General features: G+C 40.4%; 1 protein-coding gene across 1 annotated transcript in view; it reads right to left on the bottom strand.

Moving 5' to 3' along the window:
• PHEX (phosphate regulating endopeptidase homolog X-linked) overlaps positions 1–26,691 on the bottom strand; it is a 146,354-nt gene that overhangs the window by 72,629 nt on the left and 47,034 nt on the right. Inside the window, exons 10-12 of the mRNA XM_030574851.1 lie at positions 21,033–21,126; positions 13,004–13,132; positions 9,067–9,168 (exon numbers count right to left, since the gene is read on the bottom strand). Coding sequence (XP_030430711.1) covers positions 9,067–9,168; positions 13,004–13,132; positions 21,033–21,126 — 325 coding nt within the window. The remainder of the gene's footprint in view (positions 1–9,066; positions 9,169–13,003; positions 13,133–21,032; positions 21,127–26,691) is intronic.

The following is a 26,691-nucleotide window of genomic DNA, read 5'->3' as shown; positions in this document are numbered from 1 at the left end:
TTGGAAGATATTATTCTCTGGGGCCAAAATAAAAGTTTATTGGAGGAAGAAGTGTTGAACTTGTAACTATGTATTGTCGATCCAACCGCAAGTGAGGATTTCTTTTTAATCCAGAAACAAAGCATAGAATATTTTCACACTGAAAGGAAAGTCTCTGCCACTCATTTTATCTGCCAGTTGAAATGTTATCCTTAACACTGTCATTTTCCAGACGAACGCAGAAGGGTGTTAACTTCAGCGTCCTGGCAAAATTCCAGTCTGGGTTACTACAGTGACCTTTACAGATTCCCTTCCTCATTTCCAATTAATACAGTACTTTTCACTTCCTTCCTTCAACCTGTCATGTAGTGCTCTTCTCTGCACACATTCATGAGCATAGTAGGAAAAGGATTAACCACTTTGTAAACACAAGTCTGAGTTGAATGGTAATATGTTTATTGTCCTCTAAACCTGTAGGACAGTTCAGAAACACAGTTAAAACATGGTTCAGCCCCACTACACATTCCAGATCATATTTTAACTGTATCAATAGACTAACCTTTTGCAGCCAGGTCTCCCTATGGTGTCGTTGTTACAATATAGTTTGGCATCTTAATCTTTAATGTCTACATCAGAGCACTGCCACAAAAGAAGTACTAAAATATTCCACTGCAGCAAAATCATCACTAAGGCTGACAGTCTGCACTAAAGACAGGGTAGATAGGTTTGTGATTAAAAGCACAAATCTGGAAGGGACAAAAGGTTTCTAAAGGCACAAATAGGAGTTCGGCACCTAATTCCTCTAGTGAGTTCCATCTCTGCCTTTGAACATTTTCCCCTCGGTTCCTAGGTCTTTCTGAAGTAAGGTGTCACTGAACAAGAGTATATCTGGCAGGGTCCATTTGTTTTGACAATTTCAGGGGAGGGATAGGTCAAAACATTTGTCAAAGCCACCCTTTTTCCTATAAACAGTTCTGGTTTTGACAAATGGACATTTTTTGACAAAAGAAACATTTTGGTGAAAACTTTGTGACCAGCTCTACTTTAAACATAGTTTCAGAATAGTTTTGGCTCCTGTCACTGACCAGAATACCATGTTTAAAGCATTTACAATTGGTTCAGCTAAAATGGTTACGACTCTTATTCAGTAAGGTGCCTAAGTACTCCAACTGACTTCAAGGGGGTTGACTTCAATGAGAATACACAACTGCTTAAGGCACATGCTTAAGTGCCTTTTTGAATTGAGACCTTTGTTCCTATTATAAATAGTCCTAAATTACTCCAGGCATTGGTTTGTAAAGGCGATTGACGATCTGCACCACAGAGGTCAATGGAAATTTTGCTTCAGTTTATATTGCTTGATTCTGTTCCCAGTGAAGTCAATCAGACTTGTGCCATTGAGTCCACTGGGAAAAGAATCAAGCAATGTAAGCTGAGACTAAACTAAGAAACATAACAGAGAATTATGTGTATGTTTTTCTATGGCTCTGCCCTATCAGTCTTCAGATTGGGAAAGATGGGATTGGAAACAAATACACCTCTGCCCCAATATAACGCTGCCCGATAAAACACAAATTCGGATATAATGCGGTAAAGCAGCACTCTGGGGGGGCGGGACTGCATGCTCCAGTGAATCAAAGCAAGTTCGATATAACGCGGTTTCACCTATAAAGCGGTAAGATTTTTTGGCTCCTGAGGACAGCATTATATTGGGGTAGAGGTGTATTGTAAATAGGACTTCCTTAGAGAAAAGTAAAACCAGGCAGCAGTCAAATTCAGTAGGCAACAACATTACTTCAGAATGACCTTGGGATTTGTGCTCTGTAACCTAGAAAGGTTAATTATGTTACAGGAAAAATCTTATTACAGAAGCACAAGATATTTTGGCTTGTCATTTGTAGTTAAAAAAAATTTTAAGTGCTTCATCTAAATAAATAAAATAACTTCATAAGAAGCAGTAAATTTTCAAACTTTTGGAAAATAAGTTTGTCTACAGATCTTGAATCTTGCTCTCAAGCCCCTCCATTAAACTCAAGTACAAGGGACATTTTAAGGGAGGAAAACAAAAGGATGAGCAAAAAAATAAATTATCTTGCTTGTGCCCACAATTATAGTTTACTTCTCACAATTATCATCTGCCAGTGAATTATCATTTCTGAAGAAGCGGCAAAAAATTATGATTTTAAAAATTAGGATCATCATTAGGACATGATTACAAGAGTCATGTTTATGTAGTTTCAGTTTTGGATTCTCTTTTTTCTCTGCAGGTCCATCCTTAGGAAATGCAGCTGTCAGTATCATTAGGCTGATATAGCAGTCTGCTATCAACACTTTCATTGTCAGGTTAAGAAAAGGCCCTTTTTGCACATTTGTCAGCTTTCCCAATAGGCTGCAAGGTGACTCAGACCTGGGCCAGCACAAGAGCTATTGAAGAGGTCTCTCTCCGGATGACTGACATAATGCATACAGCACATGCCAAAGACACCCACTGAGCTGCACTCATCTGAATAATTTAGCTATACTTAAAATGAAAGCAAAATCTAATGACCCTCTCAAAACAGGGAGTTTAAGAAGTGAGAGCAGGAAGCAAAATGAGTTTTAAAAAGAGAAAAATCAGAGGCCTCCATCTAAGACTCAAAGGATTGACAGGAACAGTTTAAACAAATCCTTGATTATAGCCAAATAGAGTATAATAGTTTAAGACTAACAAAAGAAAAAAGAAACAGAATATGAAAGCTTGGTGCCAGATACTAGACTCTGATTTAACTATGTTTTTTAGAAATACCATGAGCTCCATCCAGAGAATTAGGTGAGAATTGCATGTTAAAAAAACAACACCCAAGTCTGTAAGGATCCGTTTTTTGGGGTGTTTTGTTTTTGGTTAGGGAGTGGGAGCTATGGGGGGTAGGCTGCTTTTGGCAGAACTGGTTTCAATTCATACTTACGGCATAGGGGTTTGAAATGATTAGAAGACATGATTTTGATTATGTGGTCTTATTCCTGAGGGAAAGAAACACTTAAATTCCAGAGAACTGCAAGAGGAAAGGTGAGGTTCCTTGAGATACAGAGCACAAGGATCCAGAAGAAGTGCTCAAAAGGCCACATAAGCTTATACTTGCTAAAAAGGCAAATTTTCAAAACTTAGACTGAGCTGGCTGCTCTTCCAAAGCCAAACTAGGCACTGGTTCTACCATAGGGATCCGCTTCAAAGCCTGCCTTAAATCAATGGGAGTCTTTCCATTGACTTCAGTGAGGTTTGGGTCAGGCTTATAGAAGATTGTTGTTCAGCTGACCCCTGGCACTATCTGCAGTAAATACGTGGAAGGTAGTATTGAGGCTAGCCCTATCACAAGCAGAATCTGCAATATCCTCTTTGAGGTGATCAGTAAGCCTATCAAGCCATTTGCAATACAGTGGAGTCACCTAAGCATAAAGACATATGAGACCATCAAGATCATGTTAGAAGGAGAGAATTTTTTCCAGAACATTTTCAATGCAGAAAACCAAAACATACAAATAAAAGGTCTTTTACCTGTGGCACAATAAAAGAATAAGCCTGCTACGACCTAACGGTCCATGACTAAAAAGGGACTAAATACCAGGGAAACTGAGCTAATGGAATAGAACTGGTAAACAGGAAAATAACAACAACAATTAACTCCTTTCATTCCAATGTGGTTTGCAAACTCAAACAGCTGAACAAACTATACCTAGACAAAACAGGCTATATGAAATGCAGCCATTTCTGGGTAAAATGCAGGTGGGGTTTAACTGCACACGGTAACTCTACACTACATGTCACTATGAGATAGTATGGCCAAGTGGATAAAGCAATGGATTTGAACTCAGGAGAGTTTCCCTAAGGTCAGATTGTAATCACCCATAGTTGGGTTTGTCCTCAAGTTAACAATCTTATTCTTATAAAAATCCCATGAGATACTTAATTACCACAAGCAGCCAGAGCAGTTATTTTACGTGTCATTCGGCACAATGCAAGCATAACGGGGTGACATTCTATGGGCTGTATTATACAGAAGGTCAGATAGTGGTTCCTTCAGGCCTTTCATCTAAAACATGGTGTCTCCAGCAACACAGAACTGTCTGTTATAATGCTGGGCTTTGGCTCAGTACTGACCCAGAAGTCAGAGGGCTACCTAAGAATCCACAGCAATATACTTTATGCAGATGTTCCTCATCTCAAGCACTGACCCAGAACAACCTCTCAACTTGTGAGCTCTGACAAGATCACAGCAGCAATATGGACACAGGCAGTGACACATTGTGGACACATTTAGACAGATGCACTTTCTGTGTAGCAAACCTGTAAATAAATACTGGTAAAACCACCAAATTTTTTGTTTTATATGTTATTGTATTAAAGTAAAAAGAGAAAAAAAAGGAAGGGGGAAGATGTGTAAAGCTGATCATATGTTGCTGCAAGCAATCTACTTATTAAAGTTCTAGGGGTCTGACATATGGTAAGTCTCCCATTTATCAAGTAAATTATTTAATCAAGGTGTTTTATTTATTCATTTAACATGTTCTCATCCAAAGCTCTTGGCACAATTATAAAATATATCAATAGAAATACTACAATAAATAAAGTGGTTCAGGACTGTTTAGAAAAGCTGGATGAGCACAAGTCCATGGGACTGGATGCACTGCATCTGAGGGTGCTAAAGGAGTTGGTGGATGTCACTGCAGAGCCATTGGTCACTGTCTTTGAAAATTCATGGCGATCGGGGGAGGTCCCGGATGACTGGAGAAAGGGTAATGTAGTGCCCATCTTTAAAAAGGGGAAGAAGGAGTATTCAGGGAACTACAAGCCAGTCAGCCTCACCTTAGTCCCTGGAAAAATCATGGAGCAGCTCCTCAAGGAATCAATTTTGAAGCACTTTGAGGAGCGGAAACTGATCAGGAACAGTCAGCAAGGGCAAGTCATGCCTGACTAACCTAATTGCCTTCTATGATGAGATAACTGGCTCTATGGATGAGGGGAAAGCAGTGGACATGATATTCCTTGACTTTAGCAAAGCTTTTGACATGTTCTCCCACAGTATTCTTGGCAGCAAGTTAAAGAAGTATGGCTAGATGAATGGACTATAAGGTGGATAGAAAACTGGCTGGATCGTTGGGCTCAACAGGTAGTGATCAATGGCTCCATGTCTAGTTGGCAGCCGGTTTCAAGCGGAGTGCCCCAAGGGTTGGTCCTGGGGCCAGTTTTGTTCAATATCTTCATTAATGATCTGGAGGATGGCATGGACTGCACTCTCAGCAAGTTTGCAGATGACATTAAACTGGGAAGACTGGTAGATTCACTGGAGGGTAGGGATAGGATACAGAGGGACCTAGACAAATTAGAGGACTGGGCCAAAAGAAATCTCATGAAGTTCAGCAAGGACAAGTGCAGAGTCCTGCACTTAGGACAAAAGAATCTCATTCACTGTCACAGACTAGGGACCAAGTGGCTAGGCAGCAGTTCTGCAGAAAAGGACCTAGGGGTTACAATGGACAAGAAGCTGGATATGAGTCAGCAGTGTGCCCTTCTCGCCAAGAAGGCTAATGGCATTTTGGGCTGTATAAGTAGGAGCATTGCCAGCAGATCGAGGGACATAATCATTCCCCTCTATTCAGCATTGGTGAGGCCTCGTCTGAGTACTGTGTCCAGTTTTGGGCCCCACACTACAAGAAGGATGTGGAAAAATTGGAAAGAGTCCAGCGGAGGGCAACAGAAATTATTAGGGGGCTGGAATACATGATTTATGAGGAAAGGCTGAGAGAACTGGGATTATTTAGTCTGCAGAAGAGAAAAATGAGGAGGGATTTGATTGCTGCTTTCAACTACTTGAAAGTGGTTTCCAAAGAGGGTGGATCTAGGCTGTTCTCAGTGGTAGCAGATAACAGAACAAGTAGTAATGGTATCAAGTTGCAGTAGGGGAGGTTTAGGTTGGATATTAGAAAAACTTTTTCACTAGGAGGGTGGTAAAGCATAGGAATGGGTTACCTAGGGAGGTGGTGAAATTTTTTAAGGTCAGGCTTGATAAAGCCCTGGCTGGGATGATATAGTTGGGGATTGGTCCTGCTTTGAGCAGGGAGTTGGACTAGATGACCTCCTGAGGTCCCTTCCAACCCTGATATTCTATAATTTTATGAATAAACACTTTGAACCCATGTCCAAATATCCACCCAGATCTCTCCAGAACTAAGACTTCCTCATCATACTATTCTTTATTGGCAGGGTGGTGTCTATCTGTAAACTTCAGTGTAAACCTACAATCTGAAGCCGTAAATAATCCTAGAAAATTACCTTGCTTCCTGCATGTCTTTTTGAGAAAGATGCCAATCTCTCCTGAGAAGAATTCTCCCTGATTTATTCTGCCAATATTGCCCAAAGTACTCAAAACAAGCTAACATCTTGTACATTGGTTTTAAATATATCATATTATTGTTTGGTGTGATTTTTTAATTTTTTTAAAAGAACAGTCATAATAAAATAAGCTTCATTAAATGAAATAAGTCATAATGAAATAAGTTTAAAACACTTCTGGATTAAGAGGATTTAAGATAGATTTAAAAACATTATTTTATCAGGTCATTTTACTTTGTATCCCACTTATGCCCTATTATGGGATTAATAATAATAATAATATAATTGGAGAGATACCAATCTCCTGGAACTGGAAGGGACCCTGAAAGGTCATCAAGTCCAGCCCCCTGCCTTCACTAGCAGGACCAAATACTGATTTTTGCCCCAGATCCTTAAGTGGCCCCTCCAAGGATTGAACTCACAACCCTGGGTTTAGCAGGCCAATGTTCAAACCACTGAGCTCTTGTGTCTAATATGCTAAAAATCACACAAGACATGTGAATATGCTGTCTCCATTCTTATAAAAAATATGTTCTACAGTAATGATCCAAAAAGGTGACTGCTGTCAACGATATTACTGTGATTTTGAATAATCATTTTAATATAATAAATACATAAATAATAATAATAATAATACTTTAAATATACTCTGCTCTTATAAGCCTGCTCCTGTTCCCATTGAAGTAAATTGTTCAAGTCCCATTCACTTCAACTGAAGCAGTGCATATATTACTGTACCATATTGTAGGGTTTTTAAATAAGGTCTGAATTTAGTCTGCCAGGCACAGCTTGTATGTAGCAAAAGGACATATGACCAATATGATTTTTGGCTTCTTATGAACTTTACGGTACTTTTAGCACCTTCTTCTACTGTCTCTCTTCTGTTCAGCTTTCTGCTATATCTGATAGGCAGCTGACAGAAGTAGTGCGGGAGAGTGGTTTAATAAATACTTTAGTAGAGAAATAAGGCCAGACTCTTATGATATTATTAGAAAAGTTGCTGTTCGGAAAAAAATATGTACAAGGCCTCTTTGCCTCTTCAAAAAGACCAAAAATGGTATCAATTCACCTTGAGTTGGGCAAGTATCTATATTAGATATAGTCAGACTGTTTGTTTGTTCACTTCCTAAACTTCAGAAGCTGTGTGAAAGTATGTGGGTAATTGGGGGCTCAAATGGCAATACACTCCATTTGCTATCTGGTTAGGAAGAACCATAGTGAGATGCTGCTACCCTTGGCTTTGGGGCTCTGAATGATTCACTCATCCATCTCTACATTCCTAATGTGTTCTTGAGAAAGGCAGCATGAGGCAAAGATGTTGCATATTGAATTTAAAACTTTCCAAAGACAAAATGACTTCTGCAGCCTTTTCATCTGATTTCTCAAAAAGCTTTGAAGACTACTTTTCTAAAATCAAAACTGCTATTTTTATTCAAGCATAGCAAGTGGGACATAATTCAGCTCAGCTTGCATATAATTCTGTTCAGAAAAGGTTTGTGTCAGTTGAATGCTGTCCAATCATTTCAACAAATAAGATGAAGAGCCCATCCTCTCCTCCTATGAGTTCACACATTTTTAAGGTATGTCAACACTGTAAAAAAAAAAAAAAAAGGAGAGAGAGAGAGAGAGAGAGAGAGAGAGAGAGACTGACCCCTTGGCAGTGACTCTTAGAATCTGGATCAGATGACTCCGGATCAGTGGGCTCATGCTATGGGGCTAAAACTAGCAGTACAGATGTTTAAGCTCAGGCTGGAGCCCAGGCTCTCAGAGCATACTCGCTGGATTTCATAGCCCAGGCTTCAGCCCAAGCCCAAACGTCTACACTGCTATTTTTTAGCCCCAGAGTGTGAGCCCATGTCAGTTGACCTGGGCTCTGATACTTGCAGTCATTTTTTGCAGTGTGGACAAATTCAGATTGTTACTCTGTGTGCTGCTCCCTGTTTTCTGAGATCACTTTCCATGTCTCACATAGTGTAAGTGAGGGATGGAGGGACCTGGTTCAGGAATCCTTGGGTACCTTCTAACATCCAATTCACCCTCTGCACTATAATGTCACACAATGTTTAAGTCATCATGAAGGGAAGTGCTAGTCTTGAGAATGATGTGATATCATTGCATTTGGGGACTGCTAATTCACTGGAATGACGACATCACTCTTGGAAGTACTGTTTTCAGGGGGTAGACTTCCAACAGTGACATCAGAGAAGATGCCAGACGTAATAACATCTTCATATACCCATTGTTAAATTAGAGTCTACTTTAAAATATTTTATAGTAGTATTATTCATTTGTACTATGGTAGCACCTAAAAAGCCCAAAGATCATTGTGGTAGGCACTGTGCTGACAAATAATGAGGAAGACAGCTCCTGCCCCAGAGAGCTCACAATCTCCATGTCAGTCAGGGTGTAAGAAGTAGACAAAACAAACAGGGTGAATATGGGAGGAAATGAGGTAACAAAATTAACAGCTTAGCAGAAAAGTAGGAGTTCAGGTTTCTCAGCATTAGAATATAAAAGTGGCTATACTGGGTCAGACCAAAGGTCCATCTAGCCCAGTATCCTACAAATTTAGGCAAACAGATTGCCAATGTGTATTTCTGAAAAAGTAAACAATGAAATGGAACATTAAAAACAGCATTCAAACTAATGGCAAAGCTTCCATTGACTTCAACGCAGCAGGATTTCACCCAGCATTTCCATTTTCCCACATCAACAGTTACCTTTTCATTAGCTTTCCTTTTTGTTCTTGCATCCATCCAGTCATTTTCCTTTTCCAACATGTCGATAAAAGCCCAGCGAATCCCTTCAGTCAACTCTGCCATCTGCAAAACAAATTCTCTCCAATAAAGAGAGTCATGGGAAACTGACTATAAGAAAAGCAAACTTCTTGACTAACTGGGTATACGAATGACCTGTGGGGTAAGACTATATGTGTCTCTCTTTATGTGACACCAAGTCTCCTTCCTTCCTCACATACCTTCCTCCGTCTCTCCTCGCAACCTGGGATTTCTAGTCATAGAGTGCTTGCCTTCATTTTCATCTCTACCAGCTACACAAGTTTCTGACTACAGTTCCCTCCATGATACAGTAATAGACATTCTCATGATGACTGCTCTTCTTGTGCTCATGGTGGACATGCTGAGAGAACAGCAGAAGTCTTGTGAAATTCCCGGCAATTTGTTTCCTAATCACATGTGTATAGTGCCCAGTATTCCTTCTGATTGACATTCATTCAAAAGAACAGTATTTGGGCTGTTTGCATCTTTACCCAAACATAAAGCAGAGCTTTATTATTTATCCAACTAGCTTCATTTGTGGACTTTTACTGTAATTTAAATAAATACTGTTTATATTACAGATAGTAGCAGCCTGAACACCCAACAGCGCCCAGTTTTCCTTGTTTTTTGCACTTTGGATAGTAATTTACGTTGGCACCACAATTCTGGTCTGGTAGCATTTTCCATCCACTTGGCACAGGTATAAAATGACTACACAAGGTGTCACAGAATTTCAAAAACAGAAAAAGTGACAGGAATAGTGACTGGGGACCTAGAAAGAGTTGATGGAGAGAGACTCTGTGAGTCTGATTTCATGCCTGGACTGGTTGCTTGGGTGGGTTTGAGACCAGTCTGTGGAACTCTGGGGGTTGGACTAGAAGATGACCTCCTGAGGTCCCGTTCAACTCTGATATTCAATGATTCACTTATGTACCAAGAGGATAGACATTTGAGAATAACCTAAAATGATACACATCAAGCAACCCCCTGGCATCTGATCCCGAGTGAAAGATTATTCTGCTGGTCTAAAGAGCGGAAATGTTATCAGTCCTATGTATTTGGCTGGGGGAGTTGAACAACAGAGGTGCTCGTAGTCAGTTGCTTCTACTTGTGTTGACAAGTGAGGCTGAAGACATAGGGAATTACTAAAGACACAACCATGGCAATAAAAAAGGGCTGAAGTTATTGGAGCTGGATCAGGCCTAAAAGTTGGGATAGCAAAACTAATCTAAGGATTCAACCATATCACTATATAAAGTTTATCAGCTGTGTTAAATTTAAAAACAAACAGAAATGTCAATTAACATGGACGTGCAACATGTTAATCAGTAGAGATGGCATCGTTAAAATGTCCTTGTGGGGTAGAGGGGCCCTGAAAAATAACAACATTATTTTCAGCTGAGCAGTCATGAATGCATTGGACTCACGTTTTGAGCTGTTATTTCCTTGTTGTGTGTCTCTCAAATTAAAGGAAAGCACTTGCCCTCTTTATTATTAAATTTCCTTCCCTCCTTTTTTTAACATCTCATTACTTTAGAGATAATATAGGACAACTAAAACAAAACATTAAATATGACCAAATGGTCTCAGTAAACGGCATCCAAGGGACTAAAGTAACAAAGAAGATTGATGGCAGAGCACTGACTCAATTAACTTAGTGCACTAATGAGGTGAACTCCTTGTGTTTGGAGGTTGCAAGTTCAAACTCAAACTCTGCAATTGGACCCTGGTGTATATTTAGGTTTTATGCAGCAGCTGTAGCAGTAGGGGGTGGGAGAAGAAACCTATTCATATTATCAGAGTTATTACTTAAATTGCTCAGGCATAGCTGTAAGAAACACTGCAGAGTCTGTAGGTCAAAAACAATACTATATTTAGACACAGATAATTTTTTTTTCATAAAAGGAGGAGAGAGAAGGCAAGCATGGCATAAGACATCATCAGTGACCAAAACCTGAAAACACCATACTATCCATAACTCATGATTTGCTTAGCAAATCTCTCTCCTTTAGCTAAGGAAAAAATGTTCTGGAAATCAGAATGGCTTTCCTAGTGTAAGAAAGGGGGGAAAATGGAAAAAGAGGAAGAGAAAAAATTATTAGAAATAGAATTAGAAATAGCCACAATTTTCAAGGTTTTGACCAGATTCAACATGACCTCCAATTTTATTTCTGTACTCACACTCAGGGCAGGTCTACTCTAGAAGCGCTACGTCGATGCAGCTGCACCAATGCAGCTGCGCAACTGCACATCTGGTATAAACATTGTATGCCAGCAGGAGAGCACTCTCCTGTTGACCTAACTACACCACCTTCGCGAGAGGTGAAAGCTATGTCAGCAGGAGAGCGTCTCCCACCATCATAGCGCCAGTGTAGACAGTGCTTAGGTCGCTGTAACTTGTGTCACTCGGGGACAGGGGGTGCCTTTTTCACACCCCTCAGCAATGTCAGTTAGATCAACTTAAGCGGTAGTATAGACCTGCCCTCAGATAAACCTGCATGGAGGTCATTACACTACATTTGTGACATCCCAGAGTTTTTTTCCCTAACAAACTATAATATAAATACCACTTTAGGAATTCAGTGAATATCAAAAAGCTGAAAAAGTTGGATGTTGGAGAGGAAATTCTAGTTCAAAGACAAAGGCTTACAGCAGTGAAAAAGGGAATCCAGATCATTACTGAAAATATAAGGAACAAAGATTTTGCCAAATCAAATCAAACCACTGGTCAATTTGGGATCCTGCCCTTGACAGCAGCCAACACCTGGTCCTACACATGAAACTGAAGAAACTAGAGGTTGAATCAAGTCAATAAATTTAGATTAGAAGACTGGGCCTAAATGAATGCCCACTGAAGTCAAACCCTTTCATTGACTACTGTGTATTAGATCAGGCCCTTCAATCCAAATCTGAATTTTCCCAGAATCTAGTATTTGGGGTTCAGCTTAGGCACACTAAAGAGAAGATCCATTAGCTGGGAGTTTATGTTAAAAATTAGAAAAAATCAAAGTGGAACTAAGTCACAAGTTTTTAACAGCGGGGATAGTTAATCTTTAGACCAATTTGTCAAGGGAAATGACACATTCAGCATTAATTTGAAGTCTTTAGGTTGAGAAGAGATGGCTTTCTGAAAGGCATGCTCTAATTCAATCACCAGTTATTGGGCTCAATTGTGTTCACTTACATAACATGGAAGAATAATTCCTGCCCACCATAGGAATTACTGGGTGAAATTTTATGTAGGAGGTTTGATTATATGATCACAGGATTTATGCAGGAGGTTTGATTATATGATCACAGATTTCTTTAAAATTATCTTCCTAAAATTTTATGAATCACAAATCGTGAGTTTTGATCTTTAAATATGAGCTTCCCCAAAATTTGGGCCAGAGATCAGTTAAGGATTCCCTATGCTGCCTCAAACTTCCAGGGAGGATATTCAGAATGCATATAGTCAACTGTGCAATGCTGCACCTGCAGAGAGGAGATCCTTCTTGACCCTCACAGCTGAGAAGTCTTGGATCAGATCCTCAAGATCAGATCCTACAGTTCCAGTGATAATGCCAGTTAGCTCCTGCACCATAAGAATTACCCTTATCTTAGAAGTCATAACTACAAGTGTATTCATGGTGTAAATATTACCTGGATACATTTTTAAATCCAGCTACATATTTGTCTCAAAGGCCTGAACTGGCAATTAATGCACAGACTGAATTTAGCTGGAGGGAGAGGAGGCATTTCCTTTTCTTTGTTCTGTTTTCCCCTACCATCCATTGCTGGCGGAAAGTCTCTCTTTAAAGCTAAATTCAACTTCGAATTTATTCTACTAGGACGAAGAAACTATTTAAAATTTTTCAGATAGAGACTGAAGAGGACTTACCATTTTTCTCTTGTCTTCTTGAAAATGGACATCCACAAACATCCTGCCAACGACATAAGGGAGTGCTCCTTCTACAAAGTTTACACATTTATCCCACTGAGGCAGTAAAGATGTGGTTCCCTGGATTACCTGTTGGCATTGCACAATAAACCATCAGAACATGCCATTTGAGAAAAACTATGGAAATAACTCAGCATCCTCATGGTAAATTCTGAAAAGTAACAGACAGTCATAACCTAATATACATAATAGCAGGATCATTTTACTATTTATGTTGCATTTTCATAGTCTTCAAAAAGACACCAGCTGAGGATCGGCCTTCTTAATGTCTAATTCTCCATTTAATGACCAGGATGCAGCATTCTGCACCAACTTCAAAATCATCCAAAAGACCTCCCCTCTGGTCTACGCCCATTCCCCTGAACCAGGCCTGCCATTAGGATTGCAAAGGATTGGGGTAGGAACTACTGAATGTGGAAGGTCATCAGTATGCCTGCCTGCCTTACACTAATATGAGTGTGAGAAAGAGAGCACTAGCACAAGTAGAGGCTATCAATGAGTGTGTGAATGAAGTAGAAAAGTGAGAGTGTAAAAAGGCACCCCTGAGTTGGGGGAGTGGGGCAAATGTGTGTGACAGGGTAGAGGGGCATGAACATGTGAGGTAGGAGAGGACACTGGAACTTTGCACAAGTGGGGAGGCCAAGGCCAAAGTGCCTGCTCTCTCTCTCTCCAAGGCTGGCTGCTCCAGCAATGAGCCAGCTGCCCTCTCTTCTGGTCCCACAGCAATTCCGAGTGGGCACAAGGTATATTTGTAGCATGTCCTTGGCAGAATCTTTTATTCTGCGGGGGGCAGGGGAGGAATCTGCACGGACATGAATTCTCCGCTTGTTTCTCTTGTCAAAAAGTGGGAGGCATGGCCCCTGGCTCCTTCAGTTCTGGCACCAGTGGCCTTAGTGCCTGAGAGAGTGCAGGAGGTGCAGTGTTCAATTGTGAGAGAGACATGCATAGCGAAATATACTGAAAAAATAGAGGAAAAGTAATAATATGTATAATAGAAGGAAAGAAATATTGGAGTAAATGAACAAAAAAGAAGAAAAAAGCCATGGAGACAAAGTTAATCTTTCACTGAATAATTTGTAATAGCAAAAAAATTCAAATAATACAGAGTTAATGTTTGACATATGCATATCTTTTGACTAGCCATTTTCTTATACCACAACTCCCTTCAATGTACCAAACATGATTTTGTTTGTGCATTGGGCAGTAAGCTATAGGAGGAGGAAGAACTTTGAGGATAGGGAGAGATAGCAGGCTGTCAGATTCCAGTGGGACAAAAAATTTCTTGGGTGGTGTTGCAAGAGGAGGTATCTTGGCTGATAGAAAGTGTCAGCATGTAGGCTAGTCAAAATATATTGATTGCCTGCACCACTTTGTACCCGCCAGCCTTGTCCTGCTCCCATAGGCAGTGAGCATCATAGGCTGGGGGAGGCTAGAGCCTCCCCAAACAGCCCAGCATGGCCCTGCCCGTGTGCTGCCCACCCGACGCTCCAGGGCTCAGACTGGGGACCTTGAGGCCACTCAAGCGGCCCGGGGCTGGGGGGCTGGCAGCCAGGGTGGGAGTGCTCTGGGCTTCAGCAGGGGAGTGAGGTGTATGGCAAGGGAGAGGGGTGGGCCTTGGGCAGAAGAGAAGGGGCCAATGACTAGCCTCCCCCAATGGCCTGCTCCCCAATTTGTTATCGGGAAAGGAAGCAATGCCTGTAGTCACTCAGGGCTGGTCTACACTTAAGGTGTAAAGTTGACCTAAATTATGCTACCTCAGTTACGTAAGTTATGTAACTGAAGTTGACGTAGCTTAGGTTGACTTACCACTGTGACTACATCATGCTGTGTCAATGGGAGATCCCGCCAACTTACCTTACTCTTCTCTGGGAGGTGGAGTACAGAAGTTGATGGGAGAGTACTCTGCCATCAACACTGCATCGATTGCACCAGTTCCAGTTTGGCCATAACTATAGGCAAGCCCTTAATGTAGCCCCTTTCCAGTCAGTTAAACAGCAATGTTGACGGACTCTGAAGGGATTTGTGTTCATCTTTTATCAGCCCAAAACATACTGGCATGTGGCAATGGCCATCAAGGGAGGAGGAAGGTGCAAAATGGAGGAAAACAGGGATCCTCAAGATTTTAATGGTTTCAAACACACATTCAGGGATTATTATTTTTTTGACAAATGAAACCTGTGTTTCCTCTGATGCCTTGTCTCATCATGTAAAAGTCACTTTAATAATTCCCCCAACGAAATGGAAATACTATGTAAAGTTTAAACTTCCTATAAGTAACCCCACATCCAGGGAGTCTGTGGCTTACAGGGCTAGTTATGAGACACAGAGTTCTCCAGCTTTAAGTCACTGGTTTGAATCCAGCTTTGGTAGGTAACACAATGTAACTGAGGCCTGGCCTGCTATGAGTGCTACTAGCACTATAGTGTAGAAAAATGGCTGACACTATGAACAAAGCAATTTCTCAGCAGTGATGTCCTGTTTTACAGCCTATGAAAATGACCTTCCACTTTTAATTAGTTGTGTGATTTTCCCCTCCTCTTCTGCTGCAAAGTCCAAACCATTTTCATTATAAACCTCTTGATGCCAAGATTCACATTCTTCAGATCTGAAATCCATTGCCAGGTGGGGGCAAGCTGGAAATTCAGGGCCCTGTCTGTACTGTGCTTAGCACACTGGATGGAATTCACCCACATGCAGGAAACCCTCACATGGCCTATTTACATGACAACTTGAAAATGTTGTACTGGAAGGTGTACAACCAACTCAATGTATATATTTTCTTTGATTTATCAAGTGAGTACATAAGTGCAAGTAGCTATGCGGTGTATCATAAAGCACAATTCCTGAACTCTAAGGGTTCCATTTGGGATCTGAATATCCTGCCAGCTTGGTTATAGGTCAGCACTCTGTTGTACTTGGCCACAAAGAAGTGTCTCATAAAAAGATGCACTAAAAAACATGTAGCTGGGATTGGACAGCCAGTTGCTCACATTTTTCATAAAGAAAATACTTTTCTAACTACACTTGTTTGAATGTGATTTAAACCCTGCTAAACCCAGGATTGTGAGTTCAATCCTTGACGGGGCCACTTAGGGATCTGGGGCAAAATCAGTACTTGGTCCTGCTAGTGAAGGCAAGGGGCTGGACTCGATGACCTTTTGGAGTCCCTTCCAGTTCTATGAGATAATATAATAAGAATATGGAGATATGCCTAACAGTAGTCTACAGCTTTTGCGTTTTTCCCAAAATATATTTGATGGTGCTTTTTTTTGGCCAACTCTAAGAATGTTCAAAAGTTACTTATCAAATGGGAAACCCTTAGGTCACTCCATGTGCCCATGCAGGAAGTTTAGAGCAGAGCTGAGCAAATAATGGCTTTTTCGGTGTAGGTGCCAAACAAAAAACATGGTAATAATTCTGGCTGTAGTTGAACTAACAGAGATACACTGTAGGAATTGGAGGGAGGGGAGTTTTATGGCCTGCTCTATGAAGAAAGTCAGACTAGATTATCACAATTGTCCCTTCTGGTTTGGAATCTATGACTGTACAAAAAAAACAGTTTTTTTTTAATTCATCAAATAAAAAAATATATTTAAAAAAATATTATTTTCAAAACTGACCAAAACATTTTGAGCCAACTCAAAACAAGATATTTTACATTTTTCAATTCATTTCAAATTGACCAAAATGTTTTTGATGGACTCAAAACAAATTTTTCTTCTGAAGTTTTCATGTTGATTCAGCCATTTCAGATGTTATTCAGCCTTTGTGTGTGTGGTGGAGATTAAAAAATGGGCCAATTTTGAAATCAAAAAGCCATTTCAAATCAAGATGTCAAAATGAAACAATTTTCTAAGTGAAGAGTTTCAATTCTATAAAAAAGAAAAAAAATCAACTGAAACCATTCATCAAATTTAACCCAGATTCAGCAGTTTTGTGCCCCCAACGCGTTTTTATTTTAAAAAAAATAAAAAATAAATAAATACAAGTCATCCAAGTGTAGCATGCCCATATCATTGCTCCAGCCACCCATATTATGGGTGGGAGTGTGATGGGAAGAGAGCCATCCCCAGGGTAGGAGATTAAGCAGTCTTGGCTGATCTTCCCAAAACAATCCCAGTGTTGCACAGCGTGGGAAGTAATCTGCTATTTGTATACATTGACAAGCACATGGCCTCCCCTGGGAGCAAGAGAGAGCCAAGGACCAGGTTGTGAAGGAGCACCACAATCTGTTCCCTCATTTGTTCACAGGCCAGTGAAACGTCACACTGCCCCTGACGAGAGGCAGATTAACAACTCACTGTTTGGATCTATTGTTATAACTGTATTTGAATGTTTGACTCTGGAATTTTAATATTGTTTTCATAATGTAGTTTTAATGTAACTATTTGATATTATTAAAATTCATTCACATTTGTTTTATATGAATGGAAATATTATTGAACAATTTATTCATCAAGGGGGGTTTCTGGTGTGGGTAAAGCTGATCAAATTACAGTTCTATATAAACCATGCAACGAAACCGGATCACGATGCACTACTTTTTTGTAACCACTTTAATGCAAGTGATGTGCATTCTATTTATTATGTTGTATTGCAGGGGGGGAAGTCTCTGTACAGTAGGGCACTACTGATTTCAGTAGGGTTTTTTCCATGGATTTATGGGGCTTTGGATCAAGCACCAAGTGACTGTGATAATACAATGCACAGTATGTCATCCTCTGGATTTTAACACAATCTCCAATTGCTCACAAATTTAATAAATTGATGAATTTACTTTGTTCTACTTCTGAGGAATCTCAGGGCACTGAATTTTAAGCAGACCCCAATCATTCACAGAACATAAGTGAAGAAGATATAGGGGAAATTATGCATCTCTCTCACTTGACTTTTTTCTTTCTATACTTAGTTACCAAAGTCCTTCACTTAATTAAACATATATTGGATAGAGTCCAAAGATGTGTCATCAGACTCATGCTCTATTACTTAATATCTTACTTCCTGAAAGGAGAAAATATACAACTACACCTTTGAAAGAAAAGAAGGGAGGACTGGAAATAAATGAACAGGACACATATATCCTGGAATCAGAGATATGGTATTAACCTTTTACTCTGAGCTTTAGCATTTTCTATCACTATAGTAGAAATATGCATTTTTTACTGGATCTGGTAAGAATTACGTGTAAGTGTTTGTATATTCACAAGAGATTTGGATGATTTTTGACCTATTACACACACAAAACTACATTAGAAGAACGTTAAAAAGTTCCAGAGTCAAGCATTCAAAAGTTAAAAAATGCCAGAAGGAAGGTTGCCTGTGAAACAGTAGTAGGTTGTTATTCTCTACACTCGTGAGTTCTCACATTCATAGGCACCGACTCCGTGGGTGTTCTGGGGCTGGAGCACCCACAGGGAAAAATTGGTGGGTGCTCTGCACCCACTGGCAGCTCCCTGCCCCTCCCAGCCCAGCTCACCTCCACCTCTGCTCCCTCCCCTGAGCACACCGCTGCATCCTTCTTCTCCCCACTCCCTCCCAGCGCTTGACGCCACGAAAAAGCTGTTTTGCGTGGCAAGCCTGGGAGGGAGAGGGGAGAAGGAGGAACGCGGCGTGCTTGGGGAAGGAGATGAGGCCAAGGTGGGGATTTGGGAAGGGATCCAATAGGGACAGGGAGGGGTGGAGTTGGGGCGGGGACTTTGGGGCACGAGTGGAGGCGGGGCAGGGCTGGAGGCAGGCATGAGCACCCACCAGCTCTAAAAAAAAGTTGGCGCCTATGCTCACATTCATTCTTATTCCCATTCTCCTTGTGCAGCCAATCTCCCTTCCTGATCTCAGTGTTCCTCCCCAGGCAAATGGCTCCCAGTTCTTCCCTGACTGGCTCCTAATCCCAGCCTCTACCTCAGCTACCAGTCTCAGCCTCCCATCCTCACCATGGTTACCAGTCTCCTTGCCAAGCCATCAGGGGGATCATTGATGAACATGGTGCTGTCAGTTCCTGTGCCCGGACCTGCCATGGCCTGGAGAAGCAATTACAGGGCAAGTCCTTCTCAACACCTATGCTGAAGCATGCTCAGTTTTTCTGTGATGCGCCTGAGCAGTCTGATCACACATAGGAGCTATGTGGACAGGGATCATGCTCAGCTGCTTTGTGGGGATGGTGCATCTGCAGTCCAGTCACTAGAAGCTGTGAGAGGCTTGAGCATGCTCAGTGAGGGTAGAATCTTTAGAGATTTTAGCTGGTCAAAGTCTACTTGGCACATGCCTGTAACTTGATCAGATTTGGGCATATGTTTATGGAGATGGCAAAAGACATATCCCTGCCACAAAGACCACCTGCTTTGCCAAATTTTGAATTCCTGCTCCAAAGCATGGGAGACAGGTAGAGCTGTTAAAAAATATTGCTGGAAGTTTATTTCTATGGGATAAGCAACCCATTTCCCCCTATCCTCACTCTTACAGATGGCTGAAGTATTTTGGCAGAAATTCAGCCTAAGATAGACAGCCAGAATGTAAAATTCATTTCAAACTATTAAAGTTTGGAACAGTTATAAGTGACTGAAAACAGGGTCTTATAATGGGAAGCATCAGGCAACACTGATAATAGGTTGTTGTGATGGTCTATACTATTGTGTTGATCACTTTTATAAGACTATGATAAATTTTGCACAAAGCATACCTTGTGAGGTATCATTTGAAATGTCATAATCTGCCAAACATTATTTTTTGGTAAGATATGTATATCAACATTGTATCTGAAGTTATAAGATTCTACTATGTATTATTGCTGTAACATAGTCCAAGTTTAAGATAACCAGGTCCGTATCAGTTTCTTAGAAGCAAAGGACAGCCCAACACCCAAACCAGGAGTTAAAAGTCTATTGAATGCGTAAGCAGCCATTCTCCAGCAATGGTAAGGTGTAAACAAGAAATTTACATTTAATCACAATGGACTGTGTATCACCATGACTCAGCAAGGATGTTTATAGCACAAAAAATTGAATTATAAAAAGGGAAGGAAAACTCCTGACTTCAACTGCTCCTCCAATCTCTCTGCTCATGGATATCAGTGAATACCTGAAGGAGACTGAACCAAGGAGAAGAGGCCCCAGGCTGGAAGGAGACCCAGACAGTAAAAATTACTGCAACATATCATGAGGAAAACCTTCATTTTGAATTTTGTTCATTTGTTAAGTTAGCCATTAGCTTGCCTTTTACTCTTTTGTAACCAATCTGGGTTCTTACGCATCATTATTTGTAATCACTTAAAATCTATCTTCTATAGTTAGTACTCTTATTGTTTTATCTTAACCTGTGTCTTAGGTTAAAGTCTATTTGGAATAACAGGGCTGGTGCATTACTATTTTCCTTTGATGAAATGATGGACTTTCTATGAGCTTGTACTTTATAGAAGGGTAATGAGCAGTACAAGATGCAAATTTCTGGGAGACAAGGCTGGGACTAGGAATTTGTGGGTGTTGACTTGTATTGTAATTCAGGAACGACTGGTCAGAGTGCTCATATATTTAGTTAGGAGTGAATTTGCATGCTGAAGTCTGTGTGCAGGGGCGGCTCTAGGCATTTTGTCACCCCAAACACGGCAGGCAGGCTGCCTTCAGCGGCTTACCTGCGGAGGGTCTGCCGGTCCCTGCAGGAGGTCTGCGGAAGCCACGGGACCAGCGGACCCTCCGCAGGCAGGCTGCCGAAGGCAGCCTGTCTGCTGCCCTCGTGGCGACCGGCAGAGCACCCCCAGTGGCTTGCCGCTCCAAGCACTATGCTTGGTGTGCTGGGGCCTGGAGCCACTCGTCGGTGTGAACAGGCCAGGAGTGGATGTTCTAAAAGCAAAGCTGTATAGAAGGCACCCCAGGCTAAAGAGTTAAGAAGACACCACCTTGCAACAGTTCAGATTGTACCCTGCGGAATGTCACTACCAGTCTCACCTATCATAAAAACTGAAAAATCTTGAACTTACCCGTGAAAATTCCAGCCATCTATACTGAAAGCGTCGGCTGAGGTTAAATATTCTTGAATAAACCATCCTCCATACCAGATAGTTGGCAATAGTCCTGATAAATCAGACATACATATTTATCAAACATTTAATTCCATGTGATGTACAGCAAAGCACTTGTAGAAGCAATATCTGAATGGCTTTCTGTAAGAGCAGTTTGAACTGAATGACAGAAATTTCACCTTTAAAATTAATGATGAGCTATGACCGAATTGATAAAATCCTATTACACAGAAGAAATTGCATGAAGACAGACATTTACTGCCTGATTTCATGATAGGAGCCATCTTCTGGAGAATGCTTTTAACACATCCATATCGTGATAGTTGTACTCTTTTTACAATGCAATTTTCATTTAGTTACTCTTTACACAAATGGTAAGTGCTATGCAGTGACAGTAATTACATAACTGCTCTGTACGGAAACTACACAATATCTGGTAATTTTTGACTTGTAAATCAAAGTGCAGGTTCTTTCTCTTTACTAGTAAGACCAGCAAAAATGATCATGAAACTAAAATAATGGATAATTATCTACTATATATAGTCATTACATGGTATTAACTAGGGTGACCAAATGTCCTGATATTAGTGGCTTTGTCTTATTTAGGACACTATGCTGTGCCCCCCCCCATTCCCCCACTCGCCAACTGGGAAAAAAAAGTGTCCCAGTTTTTCACACTTGCTGTCCGATCACCCTTGTATTAGTACCTTTCATCTGAAAATATCAATGTGCTTTATGAGCATTTCTTCATTAGCACTCTGAGAATTACTGTAGGCAATTATTACTATCCCCACTTTGTAGATGGATAAACTGAAACACAGAAAGAGCTTAAGCTCCCAGATACTAGAGGGACTAAAAGATAGATAGGCGCGACGTGTCCAACTCTCCCAGGAGACCCAACTCCTGTTACCTTTCTCTAAACATTAAACAACACACTCTCAAGTCCAGTGTGTACGGTTACTGTGATGGGGTAACTAACACCTGCTGTACAAGACATATCTGCACTGTAAAATCAAGATGAGGAATTTAGATTTCACCCTCTCAAAAATACTAAAGTATTCTACAGTAATGCCCTAAACAAACTGGTACAATCACACACAAGTGTGAACTATAGTAACTCTCTTATTCACTAAAGATTTGTCCCTGATCACCTGCACTTGGAGTGCGCATGAGTGAATCTAGCAAAAGTCATGATTAAGAAAAGGGGACCAGGATAATTTGGGAAGCATTTATGACTGAAGATGAAGTAACAAGCTCTGTTATATGATCAGACAGATTGCACCACTTCTGTATTGAAAACTGAAGGAGGCAGGTTGGAATAAGGAAAACTCTGTGAAGGTTCCCTTGTGAATATTTTGCCATAGCATCCTGAGGCATAGGAAAGATTTGCCTTCCTGGGGCAAGGCCTGTGGGGCCCACCTCAAACCTGGTGTTTCCCAGGAGATCTGAGAGAGGTCAAAGCCATCCACAAGCCATCCACCTGAGCACTGACGCTGGATGCCCTGTAGCCATGAGGTTCCCCAACAGTGGCTACCCTCACAGACAAGCTTCCTCTTCCATGAAAGATCCATATGGTCAGAGCAGGGATAAGAACCACCTGCCCTGGCTTCACCCTCAGTCTGACCACTCCTTTCTCCCAAGCTTCCCCTTTTCTCATCCTCTCCTACTGTGGCAAGACCTTCACAGGTCTGAAGGCAGAGGAACGGTGCAGTGGCAACATCCAAGTCTCCTTCCACATGTGGGGATTGATATCCCATGCATGGAGGGAACCCTTCACTAGGATCTAGGTTGCTTTCATCTGCCCTCCTGTATGTAAATGTCCATGTAATCATATAATATTTTGTATCTGTTGGATGTTTTTTCAGTGATTAGAAATATACATGTCTAATATATAATGTTATCAAGAAGATCAGCTTGCATGAGCTCAGGTTACAAGACTTGGAACAGTTCTTTTTGTCATGATTGAGTGAATTGAATCAGAAACATTAAAAATACACTCCAGGATTAATAATGATACCTCAAAATAGCAGGTCTTTCCGAAAAAATGTTTGGTCAATGTGGGGTTTCCTTAAGCAATGACAAACTGAAGTATGCTGTAAGTGCCTACTCAGTAAAATTTCCGCAAGTGAGCTAATTTCCACAAGCCTCACATCTATCAGTTTCAAAGTGCTTCAGCAGGGCTGCATCCATGCTCCTGCAATATCTATTAAGCCCCTGCATCTTATTAGAATCTAGAAATGTATTTGCAGGATTCCTGTGGATTAAAATGATAAAAGGCTTAATTTTCATTGAAATTCTTATAAGAAGAAAACTCCATGTAGAAAGACCACTACCATGAGGAATTACATTTTACAATTTAGCACTTAAACGCCAAAGAAATTTAATTCTCCTTTGTGTGTAGTTCTTGCTCCACCTTGGGTGGTGTTTATCTTTGATCATGGGCTCGGAAATCTGTTCTGAGTTAAAATAAAAGGATGGGAAATGTAATTAGTGATGGATAAACTTCAAAAATGGGCCTGATCCAAAGGCCATTGATATCAATGGAATTAGTTCCATTGATTTCAGTAGCTTTTGGATCAAGTCAGCGATATGGAGGTGGGGCTGAGTTTAGATAAATACATGAAGATTATCCAAATCTTATTTGAACTGGATCAGAAAAATTGGGCTGGACACCTTCCAAGAATGGGTTCTTTGATGAGATCTCTGGTACTTTCTTTTTGAACTAGTATTTGAATCCCCTGCTACCCAAAAATATAAAGCAATGAAAAAGGTTTCATTGCAAACTCTGGAAGAGGATTGGTTATTCTGTTTTCAAGAGCATGGGGAAGAGGAAAGGGCAGGGTTCATATTTTATCTGAACTCGTTTACCAGTCCTTGGCTTCTATTCTTTGTCTCTTCAGCCAAGTACACAAAGTACAAAAAGAATAGAGATAGACGGGGCTAATTTCACCACTTTGGTTTAAAACAATAGTACTTTTTACTTCTGTGTTGCCATTCACCTAAGGCTCTCAGAATGCTTTACAAATTATTTAATCTGCACAATGCCAGTGTGAAGGAGGCAACTATTATCCAAAGTTTACCAATGGTGAAACTGAGATACAGAGAACATGAGCTATTTGCCCTGCTTCCCACACTGAGATGTAGTTCTGGAATAGAACACACAAGTCCCAGACCCAAGTTCTGTGTAACTAAAGTCCTTGTTATTGTAACCCTTGGGAAGATTACATTTTGCCCCCACTTTGACTGCTAAATGATTGCTACAGTTGGAACGTTTAGGAGGATTATTTCTTAACAAAGCGGTCTGTTATTTTGTGGTATGGTCTCCCAAACGAAGTGGTAGAAAGCTTGTTTCCTGGGACATTTCGAACTAGACCAAGCATTTGTGATAACACTGTAAGGAAGAATTATGCCTTGACAGCGAATAAAGTTGATGACCTACATAAAATGCTAGGATTTTGTGACATCATGCTAGCATTTCTATCAATATTTATTGGTAGATTGATTTAATATAAAGATATAAATTTAGATTTAATATGAGCTCAACAAATAGATCCATGTTTTCTAACTAATAGACTTCCTTGAGGGGCATAAGCTATGCATGCATTTTTGCATTCCTAGCTGAATTGTGGAACCAAATTCTAAGCACTTCTAAACCTTTCTCTATCATACTCCAGCAGGGGCATATCTACAACTAATTTCGCAGGAGCATCCTGAAGTGCAAAGAGAATACTAGGCTTCAGGTTTTCTAAAAGTTTATTCCATTATGTTCTATGGAAGAGTGAGTGTCAGTTATTTGTCTTTTGCCAGACCAGTAGAATAAGCAACAGGAAAGTAGTTCTTCAGTTTTAGTTCCGTTAGGGTTATAATCATTGTTACTGTAATAGTTACAAAAATTTGTATTGGGAATACAAATCCCTTTATTACTCTCAGGTTATACATGTGACTCTTATTCCCTTAATGTACACAAATTCTCCTTAACAAAAGTGAAACGGGCATTGAGGAAAGAACAGATTCCTCATATAACAGATGTAAGTTAATATCTAAGATTCCTAGGACATACCATACAATATCTTGATTAAATTCACTGGCGTTACTGTGAACCAATTAGAGCTGAGCGAATAATGGCCTGTGAAAAATTCATGCAATGAATTTAGCTCCTATTCTGCTTTGTGTGCCGTCTCCAATCAGACTGCAATTTTAATGAATTTGTTGACTATTCAAAAGGGTCCAGTAGGTGCTCGGAGGATATAGTTTTCAATATGTGTATTGCTTACAAAAAATTCTCTGTGAATACATGGAGTGTGAGGAGACAGAGTCATGGCTTTGCCTACTCCCACACTTTCTGCTTTCTTTGGGGGACCGTGTGCCCAAGGGCAATAGTTAGGGAGTAGTTCTTGCACTCCACTGAACACAGGACCTGCACTTGTGCCCAGCCCATATGCCAGCCTCCCTCCCCTCTGCTGTGCCCCTACATAAAGGCTAGTGAGATCTAGCTCCTAATTATGCTGTAGGACCCAATCCTCCCAGCACCTTACAGGACAGGACACTGAAGTAAATAAAATGAGCCTCTTCGCTACGTATGCAGTTGGTGTAAAATGCTACCTAATAAGCATTTTATACTCACTTTGCATGTATTAAACTGACTTTCCAAGGCACAGGGCAATGGAGAATTGGGGCCCCACAATGCGTATTATTCAGTCATTTGAAGGAGAAGTTCTGTGGTCATATCTGTTTGAATTGTTTAAAGTAGGTTATGATAGCTGATCCTTTGGCGGTTGAACACTAATTTTTATTTTTAGTATTGCCTGATATTTTACATGTATTATTAATTTTTTAAAACATGTTCTTATTAAGAGAAGAAATACAGTGCAATAATATCAAAATAAAGTTTCTGCCTTGTTCTAGTATTTTTAGTTGCTATGTAGATGACTTTAGTTTGACATGCTCTGACCAAGTAATATTATTGCACGGTTAGCAATAAACTGTTTTTAGAAAGACATTCAACCAAAAATAAAAAGGTGGATGGTAAGAGGCAATCATTAAACAAGTAGCTCAACAGAGTAGTTCATAAGCTGTTAGTCAGTTTCAGTAATAAAGGAGTATTGCAAAGTCAGACAATTCAAGTATATACATTTTTCTCTATACTAAGGGACTGTTGGTTCCATGTCTTGCACCCCTGAGCAAAGTGGGTGCAAAATGCTACCATTCGAATCTAGTAGCATTTTACACATCCATATCACAGCAGTACATGATTACACAAGATACAAGGCCGTGGAGAATCAAGCCTTAAAAGTATATTAGAATGGTTAGCTGGATACACCTGTAATTGCAAGCCTCAATGCAAGATCTTTTTTAATTCACGTTTTTTTATTTGGAATTAGAAATTGCATTACCACCTACAAGGCTTGTATTCTTCAGTCTTTATTCAAACAAAACCAAATGGTAGGTTTGCCTGAATAAAGACTTGAGCCAAAGGAGTGCTGAACCTCTGAGATTCTCATTGAAATGCCCCGGATTTGGCCCTCCCTTTTGAGCATAGTTGAATGCACAGTATAATACAGCAGACAAAGGTATAACACAGTCTAATGGATGGAAGTTAAAGCTAGACATAAACACA

This window comes from Gopherus evgoodei, chromosome 1 (genome assembly GCF_007399415.2).
Source record: "Gopherus evgoodei ecotype Sinaloan lineage chromosome 1, rGopEvg1_v1.p, whole genome shotgun sequence".
Lineage (NCBI taxonomy): Eukaryota > Metazoa > Chordata > Testudines > Testudinidae > Gopherus > Gopherus evgoodei.
Note: the sequence above shows the minus strand (reverse complement) of the source record. Positions and strands in the feature narration are given on the sequence as shown.